The 13608-nt window shown below is 54.1% G+C and overlaps 1 protein-coding gene across 4 annotated transcripts in view; it reads right to left on the bottom strand.

Moving 5' to 3' along the window:
* The window catches only part of MTHFR (methylenetetrahydrofolate reductase), a 16045-nt gene extending 2437 nt beyond the window's left edge, over positions 1–13608 (bottom strand). The window contains exons 1-12 of one of the 4 annotated variants that reach the window (XM_061382706.1): positions 13521–13608; positions 13014–13175; positions 10505–10750; positions 8874–9112; positions 7946–8056; positions 4534–4727; positions 3342–3592; positions 2933–3067; positions 2607–2787; positions 2168–2350; positions 969–1070; positions 25–144 (exon numbers count right to left, since the gene is read on the bottom strand). In XM_061382706.1, the coding sequence (XP_061238690.1) occupies positions 25–144; positions 969–1070; positions 2168–2350; positions 2607–2787; positions 2933–3067; positions 3342–3592; positions 4534–4727; positions 7946–8056; positions 8874–9112; positions 10505–10737 (1749 nt within the window). In that variant the 5' untranslated portion in view covers positions 10738–10750; positions 13014–13175; positions 13521–13608. The other 3 variants (XM_061382707.1, XM_061382705.1, XM_061382708.1) reach the window with 3 other exon arrangements.

Below are 13608 nucleotides of genomic sequence, written 5' to 3'. Positions count from 1 at the left end.
CAGGCCTGCTCCTGGCCCCCTTACCTTCCAGAACATGAAGCTGACCGGGTCCACCACTGTGGGCTGGATGATCTCTCGGCCAGGGAAGATGCCCCAGGTGACTGCGTTGGGTTGCAGCTCAGGGGCGTTGGTGATATTTTCACCCTGGGGGAGGTGGGCAGGAGCAGACTTGGGGTGCAGACAGCTGCAGTCCTCTCACCTGGAGCGCGCACCCCTGTTCCCCTCTCCGCCCCCCAGCTCTGCAGCTCTGTGACCAGCCACAAGCCTGAAAGTCAGAAGTCATCCTGGCCTTTTCTGTCCTCCACCCGAAGTGCCAATCAGCTCCTCTTTCAGTGGTTCTGCTCACTTCCTCTCATGTCTCGCCTGGCCAGGCCTCTCTTTGCTACTTAGACCACCAGGCCTGGGGACTCTTGTCTGCCCAGCCCTGTTATCCACACAGCTGTCCACTGGGACCTGCCCCCAATCAAACACAGGGCCAAGGCTACCTCTTGCCTATAAGGGAAACCTCAAATGCCAAGCATGACAATTGAGACCCCTAAAGACCTGGGCCTGGCTAACACTTCAGCCTCCCTCTGACCCCATTCAGCAAAGAGGCCTTGGCACACCCTCGGCCCTTTCTCTGGATTGCCCTTTACTCCTCATCCTTAAAGATTCAGATTACACAGATCCCTCCCATCACCTCCTCTGACCTCTCAAGTTAGACATCCCTCCCGCATCTCCAGCTTCCTCCACTGAAGTTCACTGTTACAAAGTGCAGCAGCTTGCGCCCATTCATAATTATCCACTGATGGCCTCCTCGCTAGGCTGGGAGCTCTAGGAGTGAGGCCTGGCTCTGTCTGCTAATCTGCTTGGCATGATGCCTGGCCCAGTTGGGCACTCTGTGATTGCTGAATGGCAGAGTAAATGTGGGGCCCTTGGCCCTGGTGCTCTGGCCCTGCCGGGCGCCCTTTGACCCAGGGCTGGCCTACCTTCACATCCACGATGTGGTAATTCACCCGGAGTTCATACTTCTTCAGCACCTGCAAAAGCGCCTCCACCGTTTCTCGGGAAGTGAAGAACTCTAAGTAGGCCTGTGGGAGGGAGACAGGCACTGTCATATAACCTGCAGGCCTCGCTGGACACCTTCCACGGGCGCTGCTGAGCGAGCTCTGTGCTCTGAAACACTGGACGCTTGTCCTGCTGACCATGCTGGCGAGACACCCATGAGGACACGTGTGGAAGGACACTTAAGGTGTCGGGATGAACAGCGGCCACTGGCTAGAGTTAGCAAATACATGAATGACAGGGAGGGGAGCAGGTATGTGCAGTTTCTTGGTCTCGACGGGTCTGAGGGCCATCTGGCACCCTTCCATCCAGTGGACAAAATGTCCACGGAGAAACCATTTCAGAAGCTGTACAGGGGGCCCAGTTTGGCAAGAGAGGCCTGACACACCCTATCCCCTGTTTGCTGGGTGGAGGGCTTCTCCAGCACTACTTGGCCATCAGGAATTAAGCTGGGTTTATTTATTTAAATTTTGGCCACCATATGGCATGTGGGATCTTAGGTCCCAGACCGAGGGATCTAACCCATCCACCTGCATTGGAAGTGTGGAGTCTTATCACTGGACACCAGGGAACTCCAAAGCTGGGTTTATCTAAATTCACTTGCTATAATACTCATAAAACTGCAAAGTGGGGGCTGTTAGCTCCATTTTGTAGATGAGGAAACTTAAGTTCAGGGAAGTTAAGGAACTTGTCTGCACTAACTGTACACAGCAGAGCTGGTATACAAACGCAAGTCTGTCTAACCCCTGAGCCTTCAGGCTTTAGTTTAGAATGTAATTTTGACTCTAGCAGCCCCTGGAGAAAGGGATCCACAAGGAACAGTACTAACAGCTCCCAGTTAGGGGACGTTTCCCACGTGCTAAGCACTTTATGTGCTTTTTTGTGTTTCATTCCCAAAACACCTGGCATATCCCCATTTTACAGAAGGGAAAGTTGAGGCTCAGAGCAGCCAAGTGACCATTCTATCCAGGTCTGTCCGACTCCGAGCCTGAGCTCCCTTCCACTTTGATTTACTGCTGCTCAGAATAAAAAGTCCCCGAGAGGAAGGCCGCTCTGTCTTCAGCCCTGGAGAACCCCTGCATGCAGGTCAAGGGGTGGGTAGCCCTATGGGTCCCTGCCACACCTTCTGGAAGACATAGCCCCCACTGGGGCCCCAGCCCACGATGGGGTCAGAGGACGGCTTCCCGTTGATGTTGGGCTGGGAGTTGATGGTGAGGATGCCTCGCCGGTTCACTCTCAGCAGCTCCTCCTTCATCAGGCTGGTCTCGGCTGCCAGGGGCTCATCATTCCAGGGCAGGCAAGTCACCTGAGAAGGGTGAGCCCAGCTGGAACAACAATCCGACCTGGCGCCCTGGGTCCCTCCCTGTTACAGTCCCCATCAGAGACCTAGCCTGTCTCTCCCTCTGTAAGCCCCTTCCAGGCACCCCACATGGGGACCCCCTGACTCACCTCCTCCCTTGGCCGAGGTGCCACATCCAGACACGGTGACAAGACTCAGGGTAGGGCGTGTGGCCCACAGGATGAGGGACAGTACCCGGGGATCCCACCCCAGCCGCACTCACTTTGTAGCCATTCTGGTTGGGCTCTCCCGAGAGGTAGTGGGCAAAGACTTGGAAGACGCTTTCCTCACTGGTCAGCTCCTCCCCCCACATCTTGAGCAGCTCTTCCTTCGGGGACTTGCTCTTTAGGTAGAAGAGGTAGTAGTCCTTCAGCTCCCCAAAGGCCGGAGAGGAGGAATTGCCCCTGGCGGAGGAGGTGCCCTAGGTCAAATCATACTCCAGACAATGGCCTCCACCTGCCCCGGGGGCGGTGCATTCCTGTGAATTGTCCGAAAGGCTCCTCCACACTCAGACTCCCTCCTCCTTCGGATAAACAGAACCCCACTCACCAGCGGCCATTGGGGAACTCGTCCCACTCCTGCGTACGGTAAATGTAACTCTTTGGTCTCGAGGCCCAGAAGATGGGCCGGACATCCTCCACCCGGCGCTTGGGGTGGGCACTGAGGGCCCAGGGCAGGGGACGCCTGGGTGAGAATGGAGAAGAAAGGGTCAAGGACTGGACAGAGGGAGGGAGGGAGGCAGCACTGAGCCCAGGTTCTTCCATCGAACTCAAACACCAAGCTGGACAGGCAGTTCTGGCTGAGACTGGAGCTCTAAGACACTAGACACCGCACAACCCTCTGTGCCCCATGGCGGCTGGCACAGCTAGGGTGCGCACATTCTGGGACTTCTGACTTCCTGACCCACCCGACTCTCCTCTGTGGCTCCTGGGCCTGAATTCGGGGCCCCTGGCCTCACCTAGGGTCCTCAATCCAAAGCCCCAGGCGCTTCAGCACCTCGATGGTGGCCACCTCGCGGTTGAGGGTGTAGAAGTGGAGGCCTGGAACCAAGCCACTGGCCAGCAGCTCCTGGCACAGGCTCACGGCCTGCTCGATGCCATAGTTGCGGATGGCAGCATCATTGTCTTTGATGGGCTCGATCACATCCTTGATCTGCTGTGGCACCTCCAGTTTGGATAGTTTCACCAGCTGCCGGAGGGAGTGGTAGCCCTGCCCAAGACATGGGGGCGCTGCAGGGGCCATCTCCCAGCCTGTCTCTCACCCCCCATACTCATCCCCCCACCGGGTCTCCTGGCCCCTGTAATGTGACACAGGGTGACCCAGGACAGTCAGGCCATACAGCAAAGCACCCTTGCCTACTTCAGCTTTTTCTACTCTGCAGATGAGAGTAGCTGCCCCCAACATCCCTCGGGCTTCCCTGGTGGCTTAAGTGGTAAAGAATCTGCCTGTAACGAGGGAGATCCAGATTCGATCCCGGGGTTGGGAAGATCCCCTCGAGAAAGGAATGGCAACCCACTCCAGTATTCTTGCCTGGAGAATGCCATGGACAGAGGTGCTGGACAGGCTACAGTTCATGGGGTCACAGAGAGTCAGACATGACTAACACTTTCATACTTCATAGCATCTCAGCCACAGGCCTGAGGCAGCCCTTTGGCCCCTCGATGGATCTATTGATAGCACGGCGGGCATTTAAGCCAGTGGTTCCCAAGCCTCACCAATCACCAGAATCGCCCACCACATTTAAGAAGTAATGGACAGATTCCCAAGCCCCACCTCAGATCTACTGAACCAGAACTTCAAGGCATGAGGTCTGGAAATCTATCCTTTGAAAAAGCTCATTAAATGATACTGGTGACAGTGAAGTTTGGAAACCATTAACCAAAATTTATAACAAGAGTAATAACCCCTTTCAATGACACTTATCAGCAAGCCTCTCCAACAGATACTATTGCTATTTGAGAAGACATCAGGGGTCTGAAGTGGCTAGAAAGATAGCATTTTGCAAAGACTGAGCATCCGTTTAATGAAAATCTAATAAGCTTCAGAAAGAACTTGAGCCTGAACTTCACCCCAGAGCCCTGGCTGAGGGGGAAGTGCTAGGATGAGCAGGGACAGTGGTGGGAGTCCATTAGCCCTCCTGGGACCCTCACCTGAATTGGGAAGATGCCGGGGAGGATGGGGCAGGTAATGCCTATCTCGGAGCAAGCCTTCACAAAGCGGAAGAATGTTTCAGCCTCAAAGAATAGCTGGGTGATGATGAAGTCGGCTCCTGCAGCCACCTTCTCCTTCAGGTGCTTCAGATCAGCCTCAAAGCTCTCTCCTTCAGGGTGGCCTTTGGGGTAACCTGCCAACAGGGATACCATAGAAAGAGGCTGGCTCCACCCGCTCAAGGTGAGTGATGAAGAAACCAGAGAGCCGGCAGTGGACAGCTCCGGACCCATACCTTCTAGCCTCTCAGCACGGACAGGCTGAAGTGGTGACGGCTGCACTGCTCAGATGGGCCCCTCGCCCAGAAGGTGACCCTCGGTGAGAGCTGGATTAGAGTCAGCACCGCTCCCAAGAGTGGGGGTGGACTGCCCTCAAATTCCCACACTGTCCTGCTTCATGGTCCATGCAGTCAGGCCAAGCTGACCTGGATTTGGTGGCCACAGAAAAGAGAAAATGCTACATTCACACTGGCTGGGCAGCTTGGGAGGATGGGCTTGACTCTAGGTACCGGATGAAAACGGTGCTTTTAATTTCACATCAAAATCACTCAGTGGTTCCACACAGTACAGTCAGAACCATGTTACACAAGGAAGAAGTTAAGAGAGTGGAGGTTCTGCTTGAAGAAAAGAATGGAGAGAACATGATAATTATTCCTAAATGCCCACAGGTCTGTCACTGGGAAAACAGAGTTCCTTATTCGCTACATCTTGTGCTGCTTCTGATGGCAGAACTAGAATCAGTTTCAGAGAGCTGACTGACAGTGGAAAGAGCAGCCCCACAAAAGAACAAACTCCCAGAGTGTGCCAACGTGGGGGTGGGGGGGGGCCGGGGTGCGGCTGGCGGGGCGGGGCACAGATGTCCACATCCTGTGATGGCAGGGATGTCTGGGAGGCGGAGCCAGACCTCCCCAAGGCACATCTAGATCCAGGAACAGTATACCTCACCCCACCCCACTTCCCCAGAGGACTAAACTCACTAGTGCCTTTGCCTGCACTGAAAGACTCGAGGACCTAATGAACTACAAGCAGAGCACTGGCTTCTTCAGCCTGAGGCCAGGGCAGGACCCTAAGGAAGTCACAGACCTGAACCCATGCTGTTGGACAGCCAGGCTGCTTTGCTGTGACAAAGCAGTTTCATTCTTAAGAAAGCCCGAGTCATCAAAAATGGATAGAAGAACTACTGTTCCAGGGATAAGGGGGTGGGAGGATTAAACACCAGACTGCTACACTTTCAATAACAAGGCTATTTTTCCAGCAGGAATTTCAGAAACAGAGGTTTTAACAGCCAAAACTCTAGAAAACCTCAACAGCACCCAAGAGATCCAGCCGTTGCTGACGTTTGGGTTTTGCTACGTTCTTATTCTATGGTGGCCAGCTGGGTGCTTCCTAATCCACCCGTCCACTTTCTCATCCACTTCACCATGAGCAAGGCACCAAACCGCTCGGCAACTGTACACTCACAGCTCTGCTGGTTTCTACTTGTGACCATCCAATGCCCACCACATGTGGGCACATTCCCCAATCAACCATCTCGTGGCCCCGTGAGCAAGGACACTTGAATTCCCAATTTCTCATCAGGGCCTCCCATACTCATCCACCTCAACACCCTATTCCTAACACTGAGTGGACCTGTACACTGGGGGCCTGGGGACACAGCCCAAAGCCCTCACAAGAAGTAATTTCCTTGAAGTCACATGGCTTACTTTTTAAAGTTCAGATCACTCCGATGTTCTACTCCATCACATAACTGGGTTCGTTTTAATAAGAGTGATATAATTTTCTCCAAAATATTTGAAAAAATCATCATGCCAAGATGATGCATCAAACGAATCCCTGGACTTCCAGTGTGTCTGGCACACACTGCCTCATCATACTTAAGTCCCTATTCAAGAAGCTTAAGGCCCAGACCCCAAGAGTGAGGGCAAGAGGGAAGGCCATGCCCTTTCTAGCAGGTAAACCTCACCTCCCGGCTGTAGCTAAAGAAACTACAGTTGAAACTAGAGTTCTCTCTCCTGAGATCTGGATTTATCACTGAGGCCTGAAGGTCCATCTTGGCTACACCCAGGAGCAAGAAGTGGGTCACATGTGTACCATACATATCAGAGACAGGGCAAGTGTACATATCAGATCTACTGGGTGAAGCATGGAGCAGTGGAAGGCCGAGATGGGGCTCTGTGGCCCCAGAGAGGATGAGGGAGGGCTGTGGATTCCAGGGCTTAGTGAGGTCTGATGCCATTCCCTGACCTTATTCTGAGATTCCCTGCCCTCGGAACCTTAATATCTCTCTTTTGTTTGAGAAGGAATAGAGCTGGGGAACAGGCTAATAGCAAGAGAAGGCAGAGGAACAAAACTTTACAATTTGAAGGGATACAGGGTGGGGGGAAATCATTGGTTCTGATTCGTGTTCACCTTGAGTAAATAAAACCTCATTTTGAAACTGTTCACACCTCCCTAATACAGTTAAAAATAACGTGGCCCTTTTCCCTTTCACATGAAAACACAACATCCTTTTTTCATCAGGTCAAGAACACATACATATCTTCCTTGGAAGTCTGGGTGGTTAGATTTTGGCCACCAGGAGTTGAAGAAGAAGGGGAGAGGAAGGGGCTCCCAATGGTGGGCACAGGTGTAAGGACAGAAGAGCCCTGGCCATACGACACTGGCTTATGCCACATGAACGGAAAATCAAGTTCAGTTTTGGTACTTTTCATTCCACTGTACTCAGTTGTATAGTACTTCCAAATTCAAAATGAAAAGAAAAGTTGCTCTGTATCAAGACATCTGAGCGACATTACATTTTTAAAAATGGACGGAGGACTTCCCTGGTGGTCCAGTGGTTAAGAATCTGCCTGCCAATGCAGGGGACGCAGGTTCAATCCCTGGTCTGGGAAGATCCCACATGCTGTGGGGCCACTAAGCCCGAGCACCACAGCTACTGAGCCCACGTGCGCCAGAGCCCACGCTCCACCACGAGAGAAGCCACTGCAGTGAGAAGCCCGAGCACCACAACTAGAGAGTAGGCACCACTCACCGCAACTAGAGAAAGCCCTCGTGTAGCAATGAAGACCCAGCACAGCCAAAAAGAAATGAATGTTTTTTAAAAATAAAACTGTAAAACAAAAATTAGGGGACGGTGACACTCCCAGGAGTGTGATGTATGAGAGGAGGAGGAAACGCAGAAGACGTGGCCTGTCCAAGCCACCTCTGCACTCCATCACTCCATTCCATCACAGCACAGGCCTCCCGCCACGGTGCAGGCAGGCCCCGGGGTGCAGTGAACCTTCCGGGTCCTCACCTGTGCCTCTCCTTCCTTCCTCTCTCAGGCCCCACCCACTGGGATGCCCCAGCCCCTCACCTGCCACACAGACGTCAAAGTAGTCACCAAACTCGTTTCGGATGTGCTTCACCAAGTCCGTAGCATAGTTGAAGCCTCCTTCCTCCTCTTCCCATTGGTCACCTATGGGGTCTGCAGGGTTGGAGGTCACAGTGCTGGGTCTCACCCCACCTCCAGGAACCTCTCTGTTCCTTCTTCCCACGCCCACACCCAGGGCCAACAGAATCTCGAAGGCAGAGCCTTCCTATTGCTGAACTTGGTGTCTGCGCTTTCCACTGTAGCACTTGGTAACAGTAGGAAGGACGACAGCAGCCAAGCCAGCAAACAGTCGCCAGGCACAGATGCAGGCAGTGGCTGGCAGAGAACAGCTGCCGCTCTGCATTCAGCCTGGAGCATCTGAGATCCCCCCCACCTGCTCACACCTAGGTGTGTCCAGGCACCTCGCCCAAGCCCACTGCTCGCTCTCCCACTCCCTGGGAACTCTTGCCTCCTGGGAGAAGCTTCCACTCATCTCAGGTGAGACATGGTCCTTGGGGATAGGGAACATGAGGCCACAAGGACCCACCCAGCAGACTGCCGCTTCCCACACTTGTGTGCCCCAATGACAGCCGGGGCCAGAGGCATAATCAGCTACTCTCACTCCTGGGACACAGGTCAGAGCGGAACTCTGTGACTGGGTCAAAAGCTGGGAGCAGGAAGGGATCGATTCAGTGGTGTACATCACAACAGTGGGTTATCAGGCACCGGCCGCGGTCCTGACTGAATTCCTACTGGGAGGTCAAAAGGTCAAAAAGTGGCTCCATCTGTGTGTCGCCCGTGGTCCTCTTGACCCACACCTACTAATGCTACTGGCAGGGATGGGACCCGGTGACAAGAAAAGAACCATTGCAGGGACAGAAGAGGTCCTCCAGAAAGCAAGACCCCAGAGAGCAGGCCGCTGGCTCCACACCTCCCCTCAGCGCCAGGATGTTCTTCAGGCCCAGCTGCTTGGCTTTGTTCAGGTGGCCCGTGATCTCTTCACGGCTCTGATGGCAGCAGGTCATGTGCAGGATTGTCTCGAGGCCGCAGTAGTTCACGGCAGTGCTGGCAATCACCATGGACGAGGTCTCCTTGTCGGAGCCAGGATCCCCGGCTGGGTGCCAGGTCACGTCTACAAAGAGGGGGCCACCCGCTCCCATCCGGTCAAACCTGTAGGGAATTTCTTTCTGAGGAGGGGCTCCTGGGGGTGCACCACCCATCACCACCTTCCCATGGGGTCTTGGACTTAGAGAAGCCTCACCTGCAGGTTGGCATCAGACTGACCTGCATTCACATCCTGGCTCTGCTACTCACCAACTGTGCGATCTTGGGAGAATTATTTAAACTCTCTGCGCCTCAGTTTTCTCATTTCTACAATGTGGCAGGGCACAGTGCCTACTTCTTAATAACATTCTGAGGATATCATGACAGATGGCTTCACAACTCAAGAACAGTGCCAGGTACGCAGTGAACAAGCAATCAGTGTGCTGCAATTATGATTACTCTTATTGCGAAGATAACAACAATAAAGCCATTTTCTGTGAGAGCAGCACTTTGGACTTCTCAAAGTGCTTGCACATTTACCATCTTGGGTGAATTAAGACATTTTGATGGATAAGGGTTCAGGGCACTCCTCAGAGTGGCAAGCAAGGCCTTATTCTAGGGAAAAAGAGGGTCAGCAGACACAAGTTTCTTCCATGCTACCTGCCTCCACCACTCCCCAGCCCCCCACCACTGCCCAGTCCTGGCAGCAGCCAAGAGTCCTGCAGAGCACGGCCACATTACCAGGACTAGTATCAAGAGCCACATGGATATGCTGTGTTATAAGCTGTGAAAAAGTGAAAGTGTTAGTCGCTCAGTTGTGTCCAACTCTTTGTGACCCCATGAACTGTAGCCTGCCAGGCTCCTCTGTTCATAGAATTCTCTAAGCAAGAATACTTGAGTGGGTAGCCATTCCCTTCTCCAGGGGATGGTCCTGACCCCAGGATCGAACCCGGATCTCCTGCACTGCAGGCAGATTATCTACCATCTGAACCACCAAGGAAGCCCATTATAAGCTGTGGTGCATTTGCACATTTTTGTGCCTTCAAATTTCACAACCATGGGAATGACACATAAGAGCAAGCAATACAAAGCATAAACTTTAAAAAAAGAACTGCTATTCATAAAGCGCTAATGCAATCCAGTTGGCATTTCTCGATTTCAAGGGCATAATCCAAATGCCAAACTTGCTAAAAATGTTCTCCAAGCCACTGTTTTTCAACTTTCTAAACTCTACTCATGATCTAGCCACAAACTCCATCAAAGAATGTTGTCTGGGAGAACGAACATTTTTAACTCCTGGAAGACTGTGAATAAAAATTCCACGTGCCTGGAGAGACTTTTACAGACCAGAAAGTGGCAAGTTGTGTATCAAAGCATCTCTCCGGGCTTGTCTTCTTTCCACCCCTTGGAGCTACCATTTTTCTGCTGGGTCAAAGTGCAGCCCAGCCGCAGGGCACAGTTCACCTATTCACCTTGCCTCCATTCCCAGCCTGTACTCCTTATCTTACACCAACTCACCTGGAGATGAGATTGACAGCACCCTGGGCAGTTCGGGGAGGGAAGAACTCTAGGGAGAACCACTTGTCTCCAGAGTCCATCCTCCGCTTCATCTTCTCCCGGAGTCTCTCGCATCGCTCGGGGTCCAACCCCGGCGTGGAGCACCTTGAACTGTCCTTGGAGCTCTCGCTGCCGCTGCTGCTGCCCTCCCAGCGGGGGCCGGGGCTGCCGTTCCCTCTGGGTTCGTTCACCATGGCCGAGTTCCTGCTGCACGGGGCGAGGGCAGGGGGCGTGAGACGGCGGGGCAGGTGGCTGAGCCCCAACGTGGCAGGGTCAGGTGAGAGATGCTGTGTTTTCACGCAGGAAGAAGGCTGGTGAGGGTCTGGGTGACAAGGCCCGCACCCAGAGACTCCGCAGTAAGGACTGTCTGCGCTGCCTCGCTCCAAGCTTGGCCCTCCACTGCTGCCTGACTCCAGGGACGTCAGCCCCAACCCGGCACATGCTCCTCAGCCCCTGGGTCCTCTGTGACCGCTACCTGATGGAGGGTGGCACTGAGAGCCTTCCGCTGCCAGCCTCCGAAGCTCGCATTCCCAGGGAGGGGCAGCAGTGCCCCACTGGGAAGACCTTGGGTTTTGGGCAGTCCATCTCCGCCAGGGTAAACTTAGACCCCGGACCTCTGAGTTCCTGAGAAACGAGGAACCTTCCCCAGCGGGTGTGCCTGACTGGGCGGAGCCATGACAAAGGAAGAGCTTAAAGCTGTGGCTGGGGCCAGCGCAAGGGGGCGGGCGCAGGATTCCAGGCGAGAGGGAGGGCTGAGGCACTAAGCCGTTGAAGATGGATAGAAGGAGGGGGACATGGGGCTGCAGACCGCAGCGTTTGGGTGGAGATGAGGTCAACAGATGTTCGGGGCGACTGCAGCACTTGCCAAGAAGGAACAGTTCAGCCCTGGAAACATCTCCTGGGACTGGGAACAGTTTGTGTGCACGCAGGATGGAAGGGCTTAGGGCTTGACGAAGCTGCCAGCTTTCTCCCAAGTTTGTGCTTCTCTGACAAGTCCATGTCATGGGTTGCTAAGTCACTTCAGTCGTGTCCAACTCTGTGCGACCCCATAGACGGCAGCCCACCAAGCTCCCCCATCCCTGGGATTCTCCAGGCAAGAATACTGGAGTGGGTTGCTATTTCCTTCTCCAATGCATGAAAGTGAAAAGTGAAAGTGAAGTCGCTCAGTCGTGTCCGACTCTTAGCGACCCCATGGACTGCAGCCTACCAGGCTCCTCTGTCCATGGGATTTGCCAGGCAAGAGTACTGGAGTAGGTTGCCATGGATTGGCTGGGTTCCAAAAGTAGCCAGATCCAAGCTCTGTAAGGGCATGGATTTATGTCCAACTTGGAACAAAGACTGTCCAGTCTGTGCATGCCTTCCAAGCTGTTGTCCTTACACACATCAGTGAAGTCAGTTCAAGAAACTGCACAGCCACCATAGCTGAAGCCCTGAACCATGGCAACCACAGGCAGGCCAGGCTGACAGATGGCACAGGGCCATGGGGCAGTTTGGTGCGGAACATGGGACGCACTACTCATATAACGCAAAAGTATCCAGTGTGTGGCAACGCGGAACATTACAGGAACAACCAGGCCAAGATCGTGTGTTTCAGGGAATGCCTACTGCCAAGCCCATGTTCTTAACTAGTTTGGGGTCCTAGACTCATGAGAAACTGATGAGATCCAATACTCCTCTACCCTAAAACATACACAAGTGTCCTTGGTACATGCAGGGTCAAGGAGTTGACTCCAGACTATGCTTTCCATCCTGAGGGATGCCCATTTTGATTCTGACCTAAAGCTCTAGTTTCTCTGAAAGGGATGAACACGAAGAGTAAGAAAGGGGAGTGTGTCAAGATCAGCCAAGTCTGGCCTCTCCTCAGAAAGCAAGCGAGTGAGTGCATCGTTAATCATCTGCTGGACCAAAACAGGAGCGGGGGAAGAGGCTGAACCGCCTACAAACTAACTGCTCCTTCATTTGTTCATGAAGACTTCTTAGCTCTGACCAGGCACTAAACTCGTTTCAGCATTTTTTCACTTAATCCATTTTAAGTTAGGACCCCAAAGGACCCTTTTGCAGCTGTGGATTCACATGTTTATCTCCCCTCTTCCCAGTTCCCTGAGACCAGAGCCAAGTATTCTGCCTACGGTATCCCAATGCCTGGCATCCGGTAGTAACAACTGGCACTCACTGGGCACCAACAGGCCAGGCACTGTTACACCGTTCTCAGAACAACCCTCCACCAATGGATGTGCGTGCTCAGTCAGTCAGTGTGTACAACTCTTTTTGACTCCATGTAGCCTGCCAGACTCCCCTGTCCATGGGATTTCCCAGGTAAGAATACTGGATTGGGTTGTCCTTTCCTTCCCTAGGGGATCTTCCGGACCCAGGGATCGCACCGGTGTCTCCTGCCTCTCCAGCACTGGCAGGCGGATCCTTTACCACTCAGCCACCTGGGAAGCCCCTCTGCCATTTGATGAGCACTTACTTAATCGGTGCCAGGCACCCGCAACAGTGGAGAAATACTGGAGTCCACCACTCTTAGAGGGGCCCGGGTGGGCACTTGTGTGCAGCCCGATGCAGTGGGCGTCGGGGACAGCAGTGCCAGCGGCCCTCGGCTCTTCTCAAGGTGTTCAGCCACTCTGGCACGCTGCGAACAGAATCACCGCGTCACTGGGTCACGGGTGGGGGCGGAAACCAAGGCCCAAGTCCGGTCCCAGGGCACTGGGTCACCACCCCACCTCAGGGCCGCTTCAGCCCTTAACTCCCTCCGTCCAGGTTGGGGGCCGAAACTGATTCTCTGCTCCAGGGTTGGGGGGTCGCAAGGCAGTCAGTGGGGGCTACATTAGTCTCACCGAGGGCGCGCGCGCAGAGGGGGCTGGCCAGCCTCCACCGCTCCCCGCACCCCCCCCCCCCGCAAGAGCCCGCCCCCCGGTGGGTGGCCCCCAAGGCCCGGGTCTCCCCTGCGGGCGACGTATGCCTCGCCGTCACTCACCCTCTGGTCACTGATGACTCAGAACTAGCGGCCTCCGCAGCGGTGTGGCGGCTAATGAGGCTCCGGCGGAGGGGGCGGGGCTCGGGAG

This window comes from Bos javanicus, chromosome 16 (genome assembly GCF_032452875.1).
Source record: "Bos javanicus breed banteng chromosome 16, ARS-OSU_banteng_1.0, whole genome shotgun sequence".
NCBI lineage: Eukaryota > Metazoa > Chordata > Mammalia > Artiodactyla > Bovidae > Bos > Bos javanicus.
Note: the sequence above shows the minus strand (reverse complement) of the source record. Positions and strands in the feature narration are given on the sequence as shown.